A 23789-nucleotide genomic window follows, 5' to 3' on the forward strand; every position below is an offset into this window, starting at 1 on the left:
TCTAATAGCAATATAGAAATCACAACAAACATTTTGTATCCCAGAAACCTTATCATCAAATACAGGGGAAGTGTGTGCGTGTGTGTGTGAGAGAGAGAGAGAGAGAGAGAGAGAGATGGTAAAAGAATGCGGAAGAAAGTAATAATTGAGGAGAAGCAATAGGAGATTCTAATTTTTTGAGTAAGCTGAGCAATTAATTTAGTTGGACTTGAGGCCTAGATGTCTGATCCTGGATAGGCCTGCTATTTGGTTAATTTGAACTCACTTGATAAGTTAAACAATATATGTACAGACTGATACATGTCAATTCACACCCTAGTGTCGACAGCATACATTTTGGCAGTCTGTGTTCGAGGGGTCGCATGTGACCGGGGCATGGAAACAGCTGTGGTTGAATAGGCTTTCCTTGCGGAATAAGGATAGCTCCTCTCAGGTCCAACATCTGTTTGGGAGAGATAAACATAGTGATATAAAAATAATTATGGCTCAGTAAATTTTGGGAAAATGTAATTATATATTCTTCTCTCAAAGAGGCAAGAATATAAATATTTTAAGAAGGAATCATCTAAGAACCCTAGAAGAAAGTCTGAGTTGCAATCTAAAAGTTGCTTTTAGATTTAAAATTCAGCCAAGTAATTTCCTTTTTTTTTTTTTTTTTGTGAAAAGAGAAATTTCCTAGTTTTTTTTAGTAACACATTACATTCTTTAACAACAAGGGTGCATTTGATTTGACTCTGCATCTACTTCTCTGTTTAACTCTAAATATAAATTTAGTCGGTTGTGTGAAATGAGATATATAAGATAATGACACATTGAAATAATCATTATCTATTTGGGTTTTGAACACAATTGTATCTGCTTTCCCCCCCACCTTTTTCAACAAATATGTCACTAACTGGATAGTAAGGTTCTAGTATTACAAGTCAGTTGTCCTTGAACAATGGAAATCTCTAATGGTAATAGATAAGTATCAAGCTATCAATATTACTTTGGGCTGGTGAGATGTGTTTCCATTAGGTTGGGAAAAATAACACTGGAGGCAAGGAAGTGTGCTATTTTATTTTGTCCTTACCTTTGAAGAGGTATAAGCAGCATGTGAGGATAGCACCAGCCAAAAAACAACCCAAAGAACCAGCCATTCCAAGCCAACAGGACCAACCAAATTTATATTGGATGCCAAGAAATATATTGTGGAAAATCAGAGAAGAACGTTCTACATAAACATCAACAGCATACCAAACAGAGCCTATTATTCCTGGAGCACCTGAAAGAAATGGAAATAGCTAAAAATAATTCACGTCTTTTCCAAATAAAAATAATTCATGTCTTTTCCAAATATAAATCCAAGAAGATTAAGTTATTCTATTGTATTGTACTTAAGAGTATTCTATCATGTTGTATTTAAGAGTAGTCTATGACTCCCCTGACTCACCACCCAGACCCACGATTGAAGTTACATCAACTACATAATCAGCACCTGTAATTTTAGTGATTTGGGGATAAAAACAAATAACTGAAGTAGAAATTGAAAATTTATCTACCACACCCACCATGTAAGAATAGACTAAATATTTTGTTTATTTCAAATAAAATTTAATCCTCACAGATTTGTCTTTCTGAAAATTGACTGGTTTGAAATGATGCAACTAGAGTCCTTTCACATGTATAAATTACAGGTATAAATTGCATGTCAGGGCTCAGATGGAAGAAAATATCATGGCAGTTGTAGAACAAAAGACTATATGAAAATAGTGTTTCTGAAATCTGTAAGCCCCCAAGAAACTCTCACCTTTTTTCTTAGTAAGTCACAATTTCATTGCACTCTTTTCACAATTATTTAATGCAACAAGTTTAAGAAGGACCTGATCGTGAACACATAGTAACATTTAGAATACAGGACATAAATTACTATATCTTTTCTGTAATACTGAAACCTATAGGTTTTGTATGAAAATTCTTTTTTTTTTTTTGAAACTTAAAAAAGATTATATATATATATATATATATATATATATATATATATATATATATATATCATACTAATTTCAAATAGTAATTCCAAGGCTTTGGTCATCTTGGGTGATTTAATTCAGTCATCTCTTTAGCCATTCCTGCAGGAATTTTCTTCATTGACTTATTTTTCTTTAAATTTAGTTTTGATATTTTATGAAAAATAGAGTAGATTATCTAGTGATGTCTTAAAAAGAATTCTAGAACAAAATTGCATAGCATTAAATGATGTTTAAATTTGCTAAATAAAGTACATTGTTACATTCAAAAGGTTTATGTTTTCACTAAGCTGGATATGGGAATGGATATTTTGAAAAGAAAAAAAAACTAATAAATTATTGTGACTTTTTAGTGCAAGCTAAGGATCCTTAGGGCCTTGTGTGAAAATATCAGGGAGGTCCCATTTTTGACCATGTGATGGGTGAGACTTTCTGCTATGAGCTTACTCTGCCCACTTTGGGATCTTTACAGCAACAATTAAGAATGGATACTATTGCTGGGGCTCTACCCTAATTTGCAGACCAAAAAAAGGAGACAGATTAAGTTAACTGGCATAAAGTCCCACATTACACATATATACATATCTCCAAGTATTTCTAGTTTTAAAATTCTCATCAATTTACCCTTCACGTCCCAGTCAGGTTCCCACTTAAATTTGCTTTGGTGACTGTTTGCTGCTATCAAAAAAGAAGATGGTTTTCAATCTTCCTACATTTTGGTTTTTCATAGTGCACTTACTCCCAATTTGCATTATGATCCAAGAAAGACACTGGGTTTTATTTAGGATGACTAATTTGAAATTAATGGCTGACCTCAGGAAAATATCAATTTTGCTGTTTCACTAATAAACCCCATATAAAGTGCGTCTTGATTTATTGTTTTTTAGTCTTGCTTGATTTATGTCTTCATAAATCCACTTATTCTCTGCTTAAGTAAAGATCAGATCATACTTGTTTATTGTTACAGATATGATCATATGAGTTGGCACATGAGGAAAGTCTAATATAGAACTTGATACAACTTCAGTTCAGTTCAGTTCAGTTCAGTTCAGTTCAGTCGCTCAGTCATGTCCGACTCTTTGCGACCTCATGAATTGCAGCATTCCAGGCCTCCCTGTCCATCACCAACTCCTGGAGTTCACTCAGACTCACGTCCATCGAGTCCCTGATGCCATCCAGCCATCTCATCCTCTGTCGTCCCCTTTTCCTCCTGCCCCCAATCCCTCCCAGCATCAAAGTCTTTTCCAGTGAGTCAACTCTTCTCATGAGGTGGCCAAAGTACTGGAGTTTCAGCTTTAGCATCATTCCCTCCAAAGAAATCCCAGGGCTGATCTCCTTCAGAATGGACTGGTTGGATCCCCTTGCAGTCCAAGGGACTCTCAAGAGTCTTCTCCAAAACCACAGTTAGAAAGCATCAATTCTTCGGCTCTCAGCTTTCTTCACAGTCCAACTCTCATATCCATACATGACGACTGGAAAAACCATAGCCTTGACTAGACAGACCTTTGTTGGCAAAGTAATGTCTCTGCTTTTCAATATGTTATCTAGGTTGGTCATAACTTTTCTTCCAAGGAGTAAGGGTCTTTTAATTTCATGGCTGCAGTCACCATCTGCAGTGATTTTGGAGCCCCAAAAAATAAAGTCTGACACTGTTTCCACTGTTTCCCATGAAGTGATGGGACCAGATGCCATGATCTTCGTTTTCTGAATGTTGAGCTTTAAGCCAACTTTTTCACTCTCCTCTTTCACTTTCATCAAGAGGCTTTTTAGTTCCTCTTTACTTTCTGCCATAAGGGTGGTGTCATCTGATACAACTTAGGTCATTGCAAAGAATTGGTGAGGATGTGTACAGGCAAGGTGGTGGCAGCTTGGGGCTTACTTTAGGATTTAACTTCAAGAATAATCACCAAAAAAGTTTTTAAAAACTTAAAGCTTTATATACTTTTTAAGTGGTTAAAAATTGTTTGAGGACATCAAAAACCTTGATTGGGGATATTAGCCAAAGATTAATATCTAATTACAAAACTAAGGAAAGCAGGGTTGGTGGATGTGCTCCTTATTCCTTCATTCTAGAAAAGCAAGTCACATATGATCCTAAAATGAACTCCTTCAGAACAACACCCTTCTTCATCCCAAAACCTTAGTTGAGTATCTTTTTCCCCATCACTAGTCCAGATCAGTACCTGCTATTAGTAATGTGGTTCCAGCAATAAAGCTGATGCGGACTTTGATGTATGGCTCATCAGGGAGGAATTTCACGCAGTCAAGTCCAAGGAGCAGGGTAATAAATCCAAATCCAGCTAGAATATCTGCAGTAATCATCAGCGCCCGAGTTACCACCAGCTTCACTAGAAGATTAGAGCATGTGGTTTCAGCATAATCAGAGGAAGGAGACATGTTAATACATAGAGGTGCACCAAAGAAAAAAAGACAACTGCATACATTAACACATGCCCAGTGAATACAATCACACTTTAAATGTACATGAACTTGAAAATAAATACTCTTAATTTTTTCATAAAATTCAAAAGTATTATGAGACTACTGACATTAATTGTTTAAACAAACATTATTTGTTTAAGCACTGCTTATTATGATCCTGTTGGCCTCTTAGCAAAATGCCTGGCATATGGCAGAGACTAAATAACTATTTCTCTTTTTGCCTCCTGTTTTGGAATGAGTCTTGTTCACAAGTATTAGCTGAAAGCTATATTGAAAGTAGAGTATTTCTTCTTCCAAAGATATCCAATAAATATTCAGTAAATAATTAATCACTATATTTGTTTTAATTTTTATTGAAAAAGTGTAAATAATTGGTTAAATTTTAATATAGAGGAGAAGAATAAAATATTTCCAGATGTCTCATGCCAATTCAGGTGGAAGCCATCAGCAGATCTTTAGAAGAAGGAACTTCTGTTATTAAGTAGACTATTTCTGGAAGCCAGAATCATATTTTCTTTTAATTCCTTTATGTCGTGACCCCTCTTGGCCAACACTCTGCATTAATCTATCCACCTTGTGTTGTCAACTGTACATATTTTAAAGCCATCACCAATGAGAATATTTGGCAGAAAATCTAGGAAAGAGAAGATCGGGTAAATAGAGGTGGAATAGTAGCAGTCATCTGTAATGGGAACATCAGCTGTGAAAGTTTCCTCAATTGTGAGTCCCAGTGATACTAAACTAAAACTAGGATAATGCTACCACTAATGGAGGATTAATTTATCTGAAGTCAGAACTATTGGTACTTTAGCTGGCTAGTGGAGAAGAGTAATAAAATTTATTGCTTTGATGTTATAGTAATTATTTTACTTTCATAGTGATTTGGGGTTTCATTTTATTGAAATAATTTTTTCTCCAATGATGAGACCACTTTAGGGCCTACTTAGTTATAGACTGCCTGTAAAAATGTGGCCAATCTTCCTCATTTCAAATATAAAATATTTTCGTAATCCTTCTAAGAGAGGAAATCAATGCATAAAATCAATCTATACCTTAAAAGGTGAATATTTAAGATATCAAAAAGTGACGATATTTTTAAAAATTTGACTCAAATTTAGGCCAAATCTGAGTTTCATTTTTTTTTCAAAATTGAAGAAAGAGAAAAATATGTAACTTGTTAGGTTGATAGTTTTTATATTTCGACAGATCTCCTTGATCCACAAATGGTATATACAAATAAGCCTCCTGTTCAGCACTCCAAATCAAGTGGTCCCACACTCTGGAGTATTTCCCTTGAAGTTTTGTAAGTCTCCTTTGAAACTTAGGTCAACAGGGCCAGGATTGTCATCCGGATAGAGTGCCCTGAAATCATTGCGGGCCCTGGTCTTCCCGTCTGACCTAAACTCCTATACAAAGTGTGTTTCAGACGCTCCGTGGAACTTGAGGACTCACTCCTGTGGTGTCACCCAATAACCATATAGCTAATCCAGTTTCAAGAAGGCAGCTCTGCAAGTAGGTTGCTAATGCTGGCCAGTCAGGAATCTCCTTTTGGAGATTGTCTGGTATTGGGCTACCAGAATATTGAAGGGGTGAGATGGACTCAGACTAACAGTATCAACAGAGTCCTAAAAAATGCCTCTGAGTCTAAATACCCTAAGTAGGCCAGAGCAATGAGAAAGCTGATCTAATTGTGATTGTATAAAAGATATCAAAGACTAAAAATAAAATCCTGCTCTCTTATAGGTAACATCATTAACTTAGAGGATACAGCTCATTAGTTTCTTAGAACAGATTTTTATTTCTTTTGTCTTTAAGCATATGGTAGAATTTTTAAAGAATATTAAGAGATTTTTTAGGATATTTTTAAAAAGTAATAGATAAAAATATATCAAGAGGAAAATGTGAAGTAGTATAGGCAAAAGATACAGGACCATTTTAAAGTACAAACAGTGGCTTTCTCTGTGTAGTACGCTTATGAATGATTTTATTTTCTTCTTGCATAAATATACATAACAATATTTTAAAAGTTGGAAATATTGTATCTTTCTATGTTCTTCTCAGCTCTAAACGTAGCCCTGAATTTCTAGAATAACCTAGTGTTCACACAAATACAAACGTCCATTCCTAGACTAAATCATGCTTCTTTCTAGGTTAGTGCAAGGAAAAAGAGAAAACAAAAAAGGTTTTGTTTTTTTTTTTTTACCAAAAAAGTGAAATAAAAGCCTTATGAATTATGTTAAAAAGTATTCCAGTCATTCAAATCCTAAATGGCAGAGAATGCTGTTTTTAGAGTGCAACTCCTTTTAAGTGCTTTTTCCTGGACTGAAATAGCTGTCCTGGGGAAAAGTCACATTCTAAGGGTTTACTTTTCATTTATCTTAAGAAAAGAAGTTGCCATGTTGTACCACCACCCATCATTTTATTTGAAAGAGACTAAAACAAATTTAATTTAGTGACTACACCAGTACTTTAGCACAATTTGATGTTTTAAGTAAATAAATAAATAGTATGGAGAAGAGTGGAGAGAAATCAGTAATTAGGCTTTTCAATCTGTGAAGTCTCTATTCATAGAAACAAGGGCCTTGTTAACACCTAATTATAATTTAAAGCTAAAGGTAGAGAAGATGAAGGAACTGGCTTTTTGTATCTGCTAATAATGTGTCACATATCTGAATTTTTTTCATTCCCTGATCCCACAGTCTGTGTCTCTTTGCCTATCTCTTTGTCTCCCTAGCCTTCTGTCTCTGTATCTGCCCCTCTGCCTCGACCTTCTCTCTTTCTTAGCAAATCATTCACTGAAATATTGTAAATTTTCTATCTGACCTAAGTCATTGCTAAAAGACTTCTCTGAAATCTTTTCATCTAACCTATCAACTCTAATCATAAAAATCACTGCCCTTAAAGAATTAATTTCATTTTTTAATTGTTTACTAAGAGCCTACTGTGTATAAGGCACTATAACAGACTGTTTGTGAGATAGCAGAGCTGAATAAGGTAACAATTTTACCCTAAAAGAATTTATAAATAGATGGGAAAAGATTAAATATGCTAACAATGCTTCAATTCACATTTCAGAAATAATAAACTAAAATTTTAATCAAAACATTTAGAACTGAACAGAACCTTACTATAGTATAGTAGAAGACAAAAACACATCATGGAAACCTGAGTCCAATTTCCTTTGGTCTCCCTGCCCTGACAAGGAGGATGTGTAAGGCATACGTACAGGAGTGCTCAGCAAGTATAGAATCATACTCATCACAGGTGCGAATTCCATCAAAAGCGTTTGTGACACACTCCCACCAGAGGCCTCGACATTTTGTGCTCACCTAGATGTTGGAGAAGACAATATGTGAAAAAGCCAGGCAGACACACTTCAGTTTACCTTGATCAAAGGAAGAACTTGGCTGTTATGAGACTAATAGCAAAGCACAGTGCTTACAAGCACTGTACGCATTTCATTGACAACAAACACCATACATTCTAGAGTATTTTCTCTTAAGCACTAACAATAAAGACTTTTCTCAACAGAAAGTAAACTTATTTCCTGATTTGGGAGTGGAGGGGGAGTAAGTCATGCTGAAGATGGATAAAATCAGAATTAAACACATTCAGATGCCTATGGTTGGTTCCATCAAGTCGATCTAATCTGGCAGCACTTCATTTTGCTATGCTGACATTTACTCACCAAAAAAAAAAAGAAAAAAATCAATATAACAATAGCTGATCACTGTTGACATCTTGAATCTATTAGGAATGTACATTAGTTTTTCTTCATCATGAAGATGAATCCCATGAAGAAACATGTTATTATACATGAAATTCATAGATTTAAAATAATGGTCAAAGAAAGTTCTACATGAAGACAACAATAAATGAAATATAAAGACCACATGACTTCGCCCTTGCTCCACTGACAGACTACAAATGCTTGAGCTATGATGTGGTTGTAAACAAACTGAACATTAATTTCATAAACCTGACAGCTGTAAACCACTACTACTTAGAAATGTACAGATGATTCTAAATATCCACTTTAAAGCTAAAAGGTAGCAGTGTCCTGAAACTTCTCATACTTTACAAGCTGTAAGTCAAAATAGATTTCCTAGAATTATAAACATGCTAACAGGAAATGTTTTCAAGTATTCTTGACAGAACTGTTGCATATGGAACAGAGCTAATATGATTGCTTATTCTGATTCAATTACAGATTCACATTATTTTGGCAATCTGGGAATAGTTTAGTGAGATTTAACCAAAAATTATCTTGGAAAATGAAAGCTTAAAATTTTCCTTAAGGAAAGAATAAATAAGAGAGCAGAGTGGCAAGAGAAATGAAAGGCAGGGAGATTATAACTGATGTGGAGAAGAAAGGAATATAGAACATTTTTCTTGGCAAAATAAAATTATATCAGAGGATAACTGTGCTATGAAACTCCCTGCCCCATGTTCTGCTTTGAAGTTGTTTGTGCAGCAAATAAGACTTTACTACTGGCTGAAAGTGAAGTCCCTCAGTCATGTCTGACTTTTGTGACCCAATGGACTATAACCTGCTAGGCTCCTCCATCTATGGGATTCTTCAGGCAAGAATACTGCCATGGGTTGCCGTTTCCTTCTCCAGGGGATCTTCCTGACACAGGGATCAAACCCGGATCTCCCACACTGCAGGCAGACTCTTTACTGAAATGACTTAGTACACACATCTGATCTGAGACACCACAGAGACTAATAATTTAATACAGAAAATTCATCTTATGAAATCTAATATATGTTTCTGAAGGAGGATTTGAACATACAAAGTTATATGAAAAATGAAAGTGTTAGTTGCTAAGTTGTCTGACTCTGCGACTCCACGGACTGTAGCCCACCAGGCTCCTCTGTCCATGGAATTCTCCAGGCAAGAATACTGAAGTGGGTTGCCATTCCCTTCTCCAGGACATATTCCTGATCCAGGGATCAAACCTGGGTCTTCACTGTTGCAGGCGGACTTTTTACTGTTTGAGCCACCAAGGAAGCCCAAAGTTATATACACATAAAATGTAAACTATAACTGACAAAACAGACTTTAAATTGACACTCATTACTTGTGTTGTTTCTTTGAGCAAGATCTTACCTTTTTGAACCTCAAACTCCTTGTCTTGGTGGCTCAGAGTTTAAAGCATCTGCCTGGAATGCTGGAGACCTGGGTTCGATCCCTGGGTCAGGAAGATCCCCTGGAGAAGGAAATGGCAACCCACTCCAGTACTTTTGCCTGGAGAATCCCATGGAGGGAGGAGCCTGGTAGGCTACAGTCCATGAGGTCGCAAAGAGTTGGACATGACTGAATGACTTCACTTTCACTTTAATGCTAAAGTAACTGTAAGAATTAAAAATTACAAAACATACATAGTACAAGCGATTTGCTCAATAAATGATAAAATTTGTAAAGTACTTAAACATCATAATAACCTGAGTAGTGACTAAGTTCAGCATTACTAATGAACCATAGGAAAGTTGAGAAAAGTAGATGTAATTGGTTGAATGGCAACACCTGGCCACAAATGTGACCATGTTCTAAACCCCAAAACCTGTGAATGGGACCTTATTTGGAAAAAGGAACTTTGCATATGTAGTTAAATTAAGAGTTTTGAGATAAAATCATCTTCAATTACCAGGGTGGCCCTAAATCTAGTGACAAGTGTCCTTATAAGAGACACACACATGTACACGAGGCTATATTCAAAATGAGTAACCAACAAGGACCTATTGTATAGCATATAGAACTCTACTCAGTTATGTGCCAGCCTGGATGGAAGGAGGGTTTGGGGGAAAAAGGATGCATGTATATGTATGGCTGAGTACCTTCCCTCTTCACCTCAAACTACCAAATATTGTTAATTGGCTATATTCCAATACAAAATAAAAAGTTTAAATTCTGAAAAAAAGAAGAAGAAGAGAAACGCAGAGGAGAGACAGAAAGAAGAGAAGGAGGTCATGTGACCACTGAGGCGGACTTCAGAGTGACTCAGCCTCATGTCACTGAATGCCTAGGTCATCAGAAGCTGGAAGAGGCGAGGAATGCTCTCTTCTAAGAGCCTTCAGAGGCAGTGCAGCCCTCCCAACACTTTGACTTCAAACTTCTGGCCTCCAGAACTGCAAAAGAGTAAATTTCCCTTGTGTTAAGTCAACAAAATGTGGTAATGTGCTATGGCAGCCTGGGGAAATGGATATAGTAGAGATGGTTTGTACTAAATTATCATAATACAACAGAAAAAAAGCCTTCTCATAGCCTTTTACTCGTTGGAGTCTGAATGAACAGAAACACACTGGATCTGGTTCATTACAACCTGAAGTAGGTTATGTGGATCTGAAGTCACTATTCTAATAATCAGAGATTGACTAATAATCTCCAATTTCCTGCTAACTCAGCTACTAAAATGAACTAATGAAATCTAATTTAGTCATTCTATCTGAGGTATTTAGAAAATGAGATGAAATATATATTTGAGGATACTTATTTTAAGCTAAAAAGTATTTTTTTCTTGCCAAAATAATCCAGTAGTGCTGTCATTTTTCAAGGCTATTGATCATTTACCTGCAATAACCGTATTTAGAAAAGCAATGAGCTCATTAGGGGAAACAAGGAATCCAATTTCATTAGGTATTAATGCTTTAGGGCACAATATTAGATTGTTTGGTATTCACACTCAGTCAAGGTACGTGAGAATAGTGGCTGTAATTAACTAAACTTCTGTGTTAATATAGCACTTACTGGAGACACTCTTAAAGGTGCCTTTGTGCACAAAAAAACAAGGTTAAAAGACTGTAGGTTATTTATCACATTTAGGAAAGCCCTCCTTGCCTAAAATTTAGAGTCTTCACTTATCCTTCTGTTGTATAATGGCTTATTAAGAACTCTCTAAAAGGCACAAAGATAAGTGAAAGTGTTAGTCACTCAGTTGTATCTGACTCTTTGCAACCCCATGGACTGTAACCTGCAAGGCTCCTCTGTCCATAAAATTCTCCAGGCAAGAATATTGGAGTGGGTTGCCGTTCCATTCTCCAGGGGCTCTTACCAACCCAGGGATCAACCCTGGGTCTCCTGCATTGCAGGTAGATTCTTTACCCTCTGAGGAAGGCAAGCAACTCTATAATTCTTAAAGTTGTAAGAAAAGGTTCTTGTAAAGCAGACTGATGCTTAAAATATTATGGTTAATATTTCTTAAAGGGCAAAACTGTGGTGTTGGAGAAGACTCTTGAGAGTCCCTTGGACTGCAAGGAGATCCAACCAGTCCATTCTAAAGGAGATCAGTCCTGGGTGTTCTTTGGAAGGAATGATGCTGAAGCTGAAACTCCAGTACTTTGGCCATCTCATGCGAAGAGTTGACTCATTGGAAAAGACTCTGATGCTGGGAGGGATTGGGGGCAGGAGGAGAAGGGGACAACAGAGGATGAGATGGCTGGATGGCATCACGGACTCGATGGACGTGAGTTTGAGTGAATTCTGGGAGTTGGTGATGGACAGGGAGGCCTGGCATGCTGCAATTCATGGGGTCGCAAAGAGTCAGACATGACTGAGCAACTGAAATGAACAGAACTGAAAGGGCAAAAACAACATTAACTATAATTTTATCTCACAGTGTTGTCCAAAATGGACAATTCCAGATTTAAGCTTTGTCCTCTTAACATGTGATCCATATATTAATAGATAACATATAAAATAAAAGCAGTAATTTTTATTTATATCAATTTTTATTTTTTAATTATAAAAGTATGATAACACATTTACAGAAGACTTGGAAAATACAGAACAAGGTTATACGTAGTGCCACTATATGCTACCATTATCTTTTAAGTAGATAAATTAAGATTTTTAGTTGGAGTTTCAATATCAAATTCAAAAATTAACAGAATGAGTCTACAGAGAAGTAGAAGGATAGAGTAGATCTGAAAAGCACTGTAAACCAATTCAACACAATTAAGATTTATATAATTTCTACACAACAGTAGAATACAAACTCTATTCAAGTTCCCATAGACTGCAAGCTAGGAGACACTGGAACGTATCTGAGGATGTAAAACAAGGTGCAAAAATTTCATGGTCTAAAGGCACTGAAATCATAACAGAGCCTGTTCTCTTATTACTGTGGAATTATGATATAAATCAATATCAGAGATACTCAAAAATAACCCACATATTTTCAAGTGTAATGTGACATTTGCCAAGAAAGATCTTTGACTTAGCCATTGAAAGCCTCCATAAAGTTAAACTGATAAACAACATAGAGGGCGATTGCAAAAAGAAAGCATTTACTTTTCTGTAAATAATGTTTTCCCTGGTTTGTTTTTCACTTTTTAATTTTATTTTTAAAGGGTTTTTATTTTTATTATTTATTTATTTGGCTGTGGCACATCTTCGATCTTTGTCACGGCATGTGGGGTCTATCTAGGTCCTTGGTCAAGGATCGAACCCGTGGCCTCTGTGTGAGGAGCGCAGAGCCTTATCCACGGGACCACTAGGGCAGTCTTGATACTTGATGAATTTTTATATCATTTCAATGAATATCTGTTGATCCTGAAGTGAGGAGAAGTCAGTTTACCCAAGCTGTGACAGTAAAAGTACAGGACACAAATATGAAGCCAGCATAAATTTCTTAATATGTATTTTTTGCCAACAGTAAAACATAAAGATTTTATAAGAGTACAGATTTCTGGCCAGTCTGGCCACCAGGAATTCCTAGTTCCATGTAGCAACAATTAGCAAGAACTGAGTGGCTCTTCAAATTTCTGCCTATCATTGAAAGCTTGCCTCAAAAGTATGCCTTCTTCCATGAGATTCTCCCAGTCTCTCCAGCTGGAGTTAATGTCTTCTTGGCTCCCACAGCAACCTCTCCGTATTTCTATAGCATTTATACTGCTGCATTACCTTTTCATATGCATTTATGTGCATCAGTCTCCCAAGTCTGTCTTTCAGACTGTGTTCACTCATTCAATGTCTGCCCCATGTCAGTCAACCAACTAATGCTGAGGATACAGCAATGACCAAGACAGGTATGGCAGCTTGCTTCAAGGAGCTTACAACCCCTGCTCCTCAGTGTATAATAGATGCTCAGTAGATGTTTACTGAGAGAAAATATTTGTCAATTTATTTTTAATCCATACACATTAACTCTCATTTCAAATTTGCCATGGAAAATGGTTACTGAAACATTAGATGTACAGTTGATGCTTAATATGTCCTTTCAGCTTGACTGGATAGAGTAGAAAAGTCAAATCCAGGAGTCTAAGAACTATTACTGAGATTAGGAGTTTATACTGATTGGACCCTATCTCCTCTATTGACTCTGGAAATTATTTACCATGGTGGTAAGGATGAACAGGATACCACATAGACAAGACTTAAGGAAACTAGATTGATAATCTCTTCCATTTGAGTATGAAAGTCAAAGTGAAGTTGTTCAGTCATGTCTGACTCTTTGTGACCCCATGGACTGTAGCCTACCAGGCTCCTCTGTCCGTGGGATTTTCCAGGCAATAGTACTGGAGTGGATTGACATTTCCTTCTCCAGGGGATCTTCCCAACCCAGGGATCGAACCAGGTCTCCTCCATTGTAGACAGACGCTTTACCATCTGAGCCACCGGGGAAGTTGAGTATATAATGGCAAAAATTAATTCCTTAATCCTGGGATTTCTTATTCTAAACTCTTTAGCAGTTTCCCATTAAGGCATCTCTATCCTAGTCTTTGCCAGTTTCTCTTTTCTCATCACTCTGTGTTACAAGCAGCAACACACAATTTTGCCTACATTGTCTTTTTACTACAGTTTTGCGTGTCTGTCTTGCCTCTATATATTTTATATATCTTTTGAGAAGAGACAAACTTAAAATACTTTAATTTACATTTTTCATATGTAGTAATTATACACAGCAAGTTAGTAAATATTTATCCTTGGCTGACCACTATCAAACAAGATTTTTCGTTTTCACTATGCATTATGTTATAAATGCATATGAATTGGGATTTATGTGTAAATATAAAATATAGGAAGAATAATGCACTAGCCAAAAGAAAACTGGGATAAGTCATGAAGATATATTCTTTTAAAAACCACGATAAAATAGAAACTTATAGTTTCACACCACTTTGCCAACCTCATGCTAGTGTATTGCAGTTTTGAAGGTGCAACTTACTGGTTTCCAGGACTTACTTGAATATATTTATTAAAATGCAAAAGTTTTAATAATACTATAGTAAACAACGTTTTCTAAAACATGAAACATTTTCACTTTGAACAAACATGGCTTTTGAATTTTTTCATACTAGAGCTCTGAACTTTTAATTTTTATATTTTATTTTCTTTTTCTTACTATTCTAGGGCCTAAAAGAACACAAGACAGGCATTTATAAGGATGAGGAAGCAAGATTAAAATAAACTTAATAAATGTCATCTTTCCCTTCTACTCCATTTACATACCATGAATTTATTTGCTAAAATACATTTGGTTAACTCTGCTTACTTAGCTGTGAAGCACTGGCTAAAGGTATAAATGGCAAGAATGGGACAATGCAAACTTAGTTGGTAAAATATAATGTCTGTGGTCTTCATGATAATATCATCTAATTTACATATATGGACTATATAAGTATTTTCATTGTAATATTTATTGTTTAATTTAAGCCATATATTTAATCATTTTAGAATGTTTTCCTTATGAAAGTATGGTATCTTAATTTTGCAATATTTACTATCCAGTGACAGAGATCACAATTTATGTTGAGTGAATTATTATAAAATATTAATTTCCTTTTATATCTCTCCTTTTTTTCATTTCTTTCTGCCTTTGAAGCACCAGGAAGAAAGGCTATATTTTCTAGATGAGAATACTCTCTTCACTAATTTTATTATACATCTCAGGGGACTGGATCTTTATTGTTATCTGATTAAAAAGAGGAACCAGATCCACATATTGGAAAAATTTAAATTGCAACAAGATGAAAAGTCTTGCCTAAGAAAAAATAATGATCTTTCTACAGAGATACTTCTTGTTCAATGTGAGATTTCCAAATAGTACTTCATATTTTATTTCATTTATTTATTCATTCTTTTAGTGAGTGTGTCAAGTATCATAATAGGTACCCATTCGGTTTATATCAACAAATACCTCCTAAGTTCGCATTATTTAGAAGGAGGTGCTAAGAACTGTAGGAGACAATGAGGCGAATTAAAGAGTATTTGTAGCCTCGAATGTCTGCTGAAGGAATTGGAAATCAGTTAGAAAGTACAACTAGTATAGAAATAATCAGAGTATATGCTAGTTATAGTAATTTAAATATTTACTTTATATCTGAAAGAATTGTAGCATCATTAATGCTTGTCTTATTTCTGAAAATTGTCTTATGTCTTAAAGAATTGTAGCATCATTAATGCAAATGGAAATCCCAGGGGAAATCTGGTTATGAAGATAAAATGAATCCAAACATGGATTACCTTTCCTTTGAGGTCATAAAATTTTAATCATAGCATTGCTTGGTATATAGCAGATCTTCTCAGTAAATAACTAAGAAAAGTTGAACTGAAAAATTAAAAAAAAATCTTGTGAAAACATTTTTTATTTTTGATAATTGAGAGACCAGTAACTTTGTAGAGAAGCTTCTTTTCAATTTCACTATGGATAACAGTTAGAACTGGACATGGAACAACAGACTGGTTCCAAATAGGAAAAGGAGTACGTCCAGGCTGTATATTGTCACCCTGCTTATTTAACTTCTATGCAGAGTACATCATGAGAAATGCTGGACTGGAAGAAACACAAGCTGGAATCAAGATTGCGGGGAGAAATATCAATAACCTCAGATATGCAGATGACACCACCCTTATGGCAGAAAGTGAAGAGGAACTAAAAAGCCTCTTGATGAAAGTGAAAGAGGAGAGTGAAAAAGCTGGCTTAAAGCTCAACATTCAGAAAACGAATATCATGGCATCTTGTCCCATCACTCCATGGGAAATAGATGGAGAAACAGTGGAAACAGTGTCAGACTTTATTTTTTTGGTCTCCAAAATCACTGCAGATGGTGACTGCAGCCATGAAATTAAAGAACGCTTACTCCTTGGAAGAAAAGTTATGACCAACCTAGATAGTATATTCAAAAGCAGAGAGATTACTTTGCCGACTAAGATCCGTCTAGTCAAGGCTATGGTTTTTTCCAGTCGTCATGTATGGATGTGAGAGTTGGACTGTGAAGAAGGCTGAGCGCCGAAGAATTGATGCGTTTGAACTGTAGTGTTGGAGAAGACTCTTGAGAGTACCTTGGACTGCAAGGAGATCCAACCAGTCCATTCTGAAGGAGATCAGTCCTGGCATTTCTTTGGAAGGAATGATACTAAAGCTGAAACTCCCGTACTTTGGCCACCTCATGCAAAGAGTTGACTCATTGAAAAAGACTCTGATGCTGGGAGGGATTGGGGGCAGGAGGAGAAGGGATGACAGAGGATGAGATGGCTGGATGGCATCACTGACTCGATGGACGTGAGTCTGAGTGAACTCCGGGAGTTGGTGGTGGACAGGGAGGCCTGGCGTGCTGCGGTTCATGGGGTCACAAAGAGTCGGACACAACTGAGTGACTGAACTGAACTGAACTGATGAATAACGAAGAATTACACATAACATAATAACATATTAATAATGTTATTAATTCACAGTTTATTTTCTTTTAAAATGCATTTAGTAGAATACTTATGCTATTTTGTCTTTATTCTCTGCCTTATTCTCCTAGTTTGACAAAAAGGGAACAATCATAGAAACTAAAATGGAAAAACCAACAGCTCAGAGAAATAAACAGAATTTGTCCAACAGAATCAATAGAGAAAATAGGAACAGAACTTAAATCTCATATTTTTCTCTTCAGTGAACATTCTACAAAATGTCATCTCCTCCTCCAGAACAAAAACAAAGCAATAAACTGCAGATAGATGATAATATATCTAACATTCATTGACTGATTCATATTTGCCTGGTACTGTGGTAAATACTTTAGATACATAGGCTCATTTAACCCTCACAAGACACTTATGATGTGCATATCATTATTCTTCCTTTATAGGAGAGGAAATGTGGTTTTACAAAAACATTTGTCTAAATTCACACAGTTATTGCCTGGCAGGTTGAGATTTCATTTCAGGTCCTTCTAACATCAGGTTCAACCTGTAAACATCCACCCTACAAAGCATGACCTCTCTGGCCCTCACAAGGTGCTGTGCAACAATCTAAGTGAAAAAGAAATGGCATGGTGTAGGAACATTTTGGCTTAATAACTTTTGCATAAAGATTAATCTTCCTCCATTTAAGCTCGAGGTGAATGATTCCATCCTTCCTTCTGTTGCCCTAAAACAGGAAAGTGGATTTCAAATTTTACTTCTCCTTGTGCATCAGCCTTGCAATCAATTATCAATCCCACCAGTTCAAGTTCTTTAGCTTCCTGTATCTTCACAACTTTTAATGCTTGGTGCCACACTAGTTTAGATTATCAATGTTGTCCTCCTGTTCTATGGCAAAAGCTTCCTAATTGGTCTCCCTGTAATTCATTTTACCTTTTCTAATCCTTACATTAGCCAGAATGATGGATTTTTCTAAAACACATATATATGTTTGCTTAGAGTGAACCACTTTTGTCTATGATATAAGATCTATGGTAGTGGTTTAGATCAGTCGTGTCTGACTCTTGCAACCCCGTGGACTGTAGCCTGCCAGCCTCCTCTGTCCATGGGATTTCCCAAGCAAGAATACTGGAAAGGGTTGCCATTTCCTTCTCCAGGGGATCTTCCCAACCCAGAAATCAAACCTGGGTTTCCTGCATTGCAGGTGGATTCTTTACCAACTGAGATAAAGAAAAGCCTCATATAAGAATTATATTTTACATGAACACAAATCCCTTGATGATCCAGTACCTATATTCTTTCCTTACACTGGAAAGTCTTTCCATGCTGAAATATGTCCAAAGCCATTAACATACAGCATTCTCATATCTAGATCCCTGCCTATATCATATCCTGTGCTTGCAATATTCTCTTCTTTTTCTGGCCCTTTCACCTGTTCCTCTAGTCTGGATTAGATACTTCTGGGTAGTCTTCACTGATTATTCATGATTGAGTGAGCTGGCCACTCAGAGGTACCTGTAATCACAGCGTTCACTGGCCATAGCATACTGTGTCTATCAGCTCACCTTTCTGTCTCTCCCAATACGCTGGGAGAAATGTAAGGAAGATCCAAGACTCATCCTCTTTCATAATGTGTACCCACTACAGTATCGGGTAGACAATAGGTATCAAAGAGCATTTGTGGAATGATAGATGATAGAAAAGAAAAACAGGAAGCACAAATAGAGGGCATAAAGAGACAAAGTAGAAGAGAAGGGGAGGGAAGAAAAAGAAGAAAAGGGAAGTAGAGCATAAAAGACTTTCTAAAAGAGAGGAAAAAAAAGAAGGGGAGAATGAAATGAGAGGAGGAAGAAAGAGAAAGAAAGGAGGGAGGGAGGAAGAATAGAAAGGAAAAAAAAAGATGGAAGGAGAGTGGGAAACAAGCAGAAAGAACATATGAAGCTACAGAAAAAGGAAGACTATTAACGCTAGATTTCCTAGTGGAAATTTCTGGGGAGGCTGTAGATGCCATTGGTCCTCCTGTGTCGGCTGGCCATCTCTCTGGAAGACATAGTCATGTCTCTAGACAGAGTCATAGCCGGGGAGTTCTGATATTGAAGAATATAAGACTGAAAAGGACCTTAAAACAACTGAATTCGACTTCATGTTCATATTTGAGGAAACTGGGCCAAAGACACGAGCTGTGACTTGCTCAGTAGAAGACAGTTAAGATGCAAACACAGGCTACAATAATCTCAAAACCCAAGTTCTTGTCACACTGCAGTGTTTCCAGGACACACGTGGCCCAAGAATGAAGGAGGAGCAGCATTATGGCTCAGGACCCCTGCTGCCTGACTTGGGGCTGTGCGCGACACAATCCCATGTGCTTTTTTCCTAATGTTTTACTTATTTATTTTTTATATTGGAGTACCGTTGATTAACAGTGTTAAGCTGGTTTCAGGAATATAGCACAGTGATTCAGTTATACATACACATGCATCCATTCTTTTTCTTAACTCAAAGAACTTTTCTCTTCAGGGCAGGTGTAAATAAGACAAAATACTATTTTGTTGTATTTTGAGCATTCTCTAGTAAGGCAAAGGGGTATTTGAGCTTTATCTGCCTCCTGCTCCCTGTTACTCACATTTGTTCTGTATTTTTGCTATTTGTCCTCTCTCAGAAGACCTCTGCTGCCATTTCTACTTTTTGAAATCCTTTGCATCTTTTTGAGGCTTTGTTCAATGGCTTTTACTCCCTAAGGCTTGCTTCAATGTCCCTGACAGGAAATGATCGCCTATCTTCTTTGTTCCCTTGGTACTTCATTTCTTTCTCAATATGAGCTGGCCTCTGCCCTTTATTATAGTTTCATGGTATCTTTGTTCCTAAGTGTATACTCATGAAAGGCAGGACCTGCTCTTGTTTTATCTTTGCCTCCCCTAGTAGGATTAGCAGAGCACCTTTTTACATGCATACATTTCATGTTTATGTTATCCTGAACTGTAGCATCCATTTTCCCACTTTGATGTCTTCATCACAATAAAAGATTAACAAAGTTCAAAATTCATTATATCCCTTCTTGTTCAAATTTTCTATGGCTATGCCTTTTTTTTTAAAGCACTTTTATTGTGTCAACTTCTTTTTTTCCAATAGTTGTTTAAAGTGAGTTGTTAATATGGACCAATTATATATGTACATATATCCATGAGAAGGAAGCAAAGAGGGAGAACAGTATAATTGTCAGTGAGTATCATATTGACGTTTATGGAAAATGTTATGACTTTACATGTTGCCAAATGAAGGAGCAATTATTATGAGAGATCCACAAAATATTGACAAATAAAGAGACTGTTGGAGAGAAATTTTAAAGGTTCTTAAAATAGGAAGTCTTCTTAGGGAGTGTTTATTATGATACATTTCAGGTACAAGATATATGAAAAAAGCTAGGAACTACTAACTATAGTCCAAAGTTTGCAAGGATTTACTGGAGGTGAGTAAACTGGACTGCTCATTGCATTCATTTTCACTAGAAGTGTTCTTGCACAGAACAGATGGCAAATTGTTTGTATGTACTGAGATGAAATCAAGGAGACACTTTAAGTGCTAGGACTTCCAATCTATCTCAGCAAGGTCTGACCCTTTTAAAATTTTTATTTCTTATCAAGTGAAGTTAGCAGTTCCATCAGCTTAAGGGGAAAGATTTTCAAGTTGATTTAGAAAATATTTTAAGAATGTTTTTAGATGTGATTTTGCATATTTTTTAAAAAGTAATTTTAAGTGTGCTCAAGTCCAGCATTTTTTTGTATTCATCACCTAGTACTGACAGTCCATATTCTAGCAAGCTAATGGTAGCAGAATGTTTCTATCTGTACTTTCTGAGTACTGTTGAAAGCAGAGTTTTTTTCAGTCACCAGTTATGGGCATGGTCAGATAATGCACTCTGCACTAACATATAACAGACATCCTTTATAATATTTCAATTCTATTTCAATTTTCAGAAATATAATTTTCAAGTGCTAGCTGAAGAAATACTTAAAACTCTATTGGCTTTGAAGTGCCATGTAGGAGTCAGAGGAAATTTAAAAGAAAGAAAAAATAAATAAAACAGAAACATAACAATACACAGAAAAACAGAGAGATTATTACTTTCCATCTGAAACTCCAACATGAGAGTTTAACAAATAAAATTAGTAGAAAATATAAAAACTTCCCCTCAGGTATCTTTCTTAAACTTCATAAAGTTACAGCATTTGTTAGAGTAAACTGTTCTCTTCAGGATGTACACAGGAAAACATAGTGGGTTGCTATATATTCTTTATTTGAGTTCCTGATACAGCTTCTTTTTCTTACCTACACTTTTTGAGGCCTTGCTAATGAATAGTTGCTGATTCTGAAGAATTGATTTTTACCTCTTTCAGATTCTTCTAGCCACTGAAAAAAATTCTAAATTTCAAAATTACTTCATTCAGAACTTCTCTAGTGACAACAATAAAATTTTCAGATATGAACCGCTCACTCATCTCTTGGACGAACATTAGATTCCCAAGAGCAACTCATTTTTAAAAGAGGGTTTCTTGAATCCATATCTGTCCCTGCACTTTGGGACACACTGGAAAGATTTGGTTTCACGCGGAATTTTTTATCCTATTTGGGAACGCCTTAAAAGGACATTTTTTCATTACACAGTGATTGGGTAGGTTTTATATGACTTGAGTTTAATCACTTGATCAACTTTTAGGTGTTCATTTCTTAAGAAAGTCTATCACATTACCCTTAATGCTATATTCAAGATTAGCAAATTTCTATTTGTGAGGAAGGATGTTACTGGAATGTTATTCAATTGGGTATACACAGCAGTGGAAGAGGTGTTTCTGGAAAGCTTATATAATTATGCTTGTATGAGTTTATCTTTATTAAAAAAGGGAGATTATCCAGTTACCTCATCTGTAAAATGGGATAACAATACCTACCCCATAGATGAGCTGTGTGTATTAAATAAGTTAATAATGTAAAGACTTAGTAAGTACCAAGTAAGGAATAAGTCTGTCCACTTTGGCTAGTACTACAATCACTAGTCCTAGAATGTAATGTGACAGGGGGCTTAGAGAAAAGTTGGACGGACTTGGGTCAGTAAAAGAATCTACTGACTTCTTACCTCCAGGGAGTCATCTGCATTCACCATCCAACAGTCTGTCCAGGTGGCCACGACCAAGAACCCAGCGGAGAAAAACGCAAAGAAGCAAGCAACATACTGAAGAAGATCCCTCATCCTAGCGAGAAGACTGTCTGGAAAGGACACATGGGAAGCTGCCAGCCCTGGGCCCAGTCTTCTGTGCTTCTGGTTCCTGGGGATGTTGAAAATACTGCTCTTTTCCGTTCCTCGCTCCCCGCTGCAGGTGTCTTAACAAACAGGCTGCAACCCACAGAGGGGTCTTGAAGGTCATTATCTGCAGCAACCAGCCTCCAATCAGAAGCCAGGTCAGTGAAAGGACTGAGTGTGTTTGGGGTGGGGGAGAAAAAGAGCCCTGTTCATGGTTTCTGCCCAGACCGTGGGCTAATGGGAGATGATGGTCACAAGAAGCACGTGCCAGCGTCAAGATGGAGAGAAGGAAGAAGGGTTACACCCCATGCTGACGCCTGTAAACTGATCTTTCTCAGGCCCTCCAGGGAAAGTGAGCTATTCTCCTCCTCCCCTCAGTAAGGGGGCTACACGGTTGACCAAGCGCTATTTTATTATTAGGACTATTTTAATATTCGCTAACTACCTAAGACAGGCTACTGGTGAAACTATGCCAACAAGGGCTTGCTCAAGGGAGTTTGCATTCCAAAGTGCTGGGCAGAACAGCCCATAAAGGGTTCCCAAGCACCTGGGCCCCAGGTAGAGCCATGGCTCCTAACCTTTTGACATCATTCAGTGGGAAAGAGTACGCATTTTAATCCAGACAGCTCAGGGTATAAATCCTTGTTCTGAAGTTTATAGGCTGAAGGCGCTTGGGTTCCAGTTTCTGTAAAATGAGGATATTAATACAAGCAGACATCATGACGTGCTTGGGAAAATAAAACAATATTGTGTCTGTAAATCATTTATAATAGTGTCAGACAAAATAGCTAAATGGTAAATATTAACATGACCAAGAATTCCCTATATGATTACTTTTTCCCCATAAACCAATGTTTGAAAAGATGCTTGAAAAAGAAACTGTGTGCTAGAATAAAAGAATTTATTTTAAGTGTGCAATATAGCATGGGCAACTTGAATTTCATAGCCTTATTGAGTATAAATGCTCAAAGAAGCAAAGGGAATGCGTTCAGTATGTCTGACTCTTTGTGATGCCATGGACTGTAACCTGCCAGGTTCGTCTATCCATGGGAATTTTCGAGGCAAGAATACAGGCATGAGTACCCATTCCCTTCTCCAGCGGATCTTCCAGACACCCGGGGACTGAAACTGGGTCTCCTGCAGAGTTGTAGGCAGATTCTTTACCATCTGAGTCCTAGGAAAGCTGATAAATATGCCATAACTAGTGGTATTTTTTAAATACTTAAAAAAACATTCAATCATCATCAGACAGATCCTTCTACACTAAAATACAGATTTGTAAATGAACATTTAAAACAATTTATGTGGTTCTTAATGCAAGGGAAGGAAAGAGAAAGACAGGGAGAGAGAGAGTGAGAGAGAAAGAGAAAGAGGAACAAGAGAAAAGGATTAGAAACAGGTCATTACT

The 23789-nt window shown here is 36.6% G+C and overlaps 1 protein-coding gene across 1 annotated transcript; it reads right to left on the reverse strand.

The window, feature by feature from the left end:
- Positions 1–308: 308 nt before the first annotated feature.
- Positions 309–22381, reverse strand: CLDN16 (claudin 16). The gene is made up of 5 exons (XM_052649584.1): positions 22217–22381; positions 7678–7780; positions 4193–4357; positions 1073–1264; positions 309–442 (listed from the first exon to the last, which is right to left on the reverse strand). Exons 1-5 carry the CDS (start codon positions 22328–22330, stop codon positions 309–311), a joined length of 708 nt encoding a protein of 235 aa, XP_052505544.1. The 5' UTR covers positions 22331–22381.
- Positions 22382–23789: the final 1408 nt, after the last annotated feature.

Source organism: Budorcas taxicolor, chromosome 1 (assembly GCF_023091745.1).
Source record: "Budorcas taxicolor isolate Tak-1 chromosome 1, Takin1.1, whole genome shotgun sequence".
Taxonomy (NCBI): Eukaryota; Metazoa; Chordata; class Mammalia; order Artiodactyla; family Bovidae; genus Budorcas; species Budorcas taxicolor.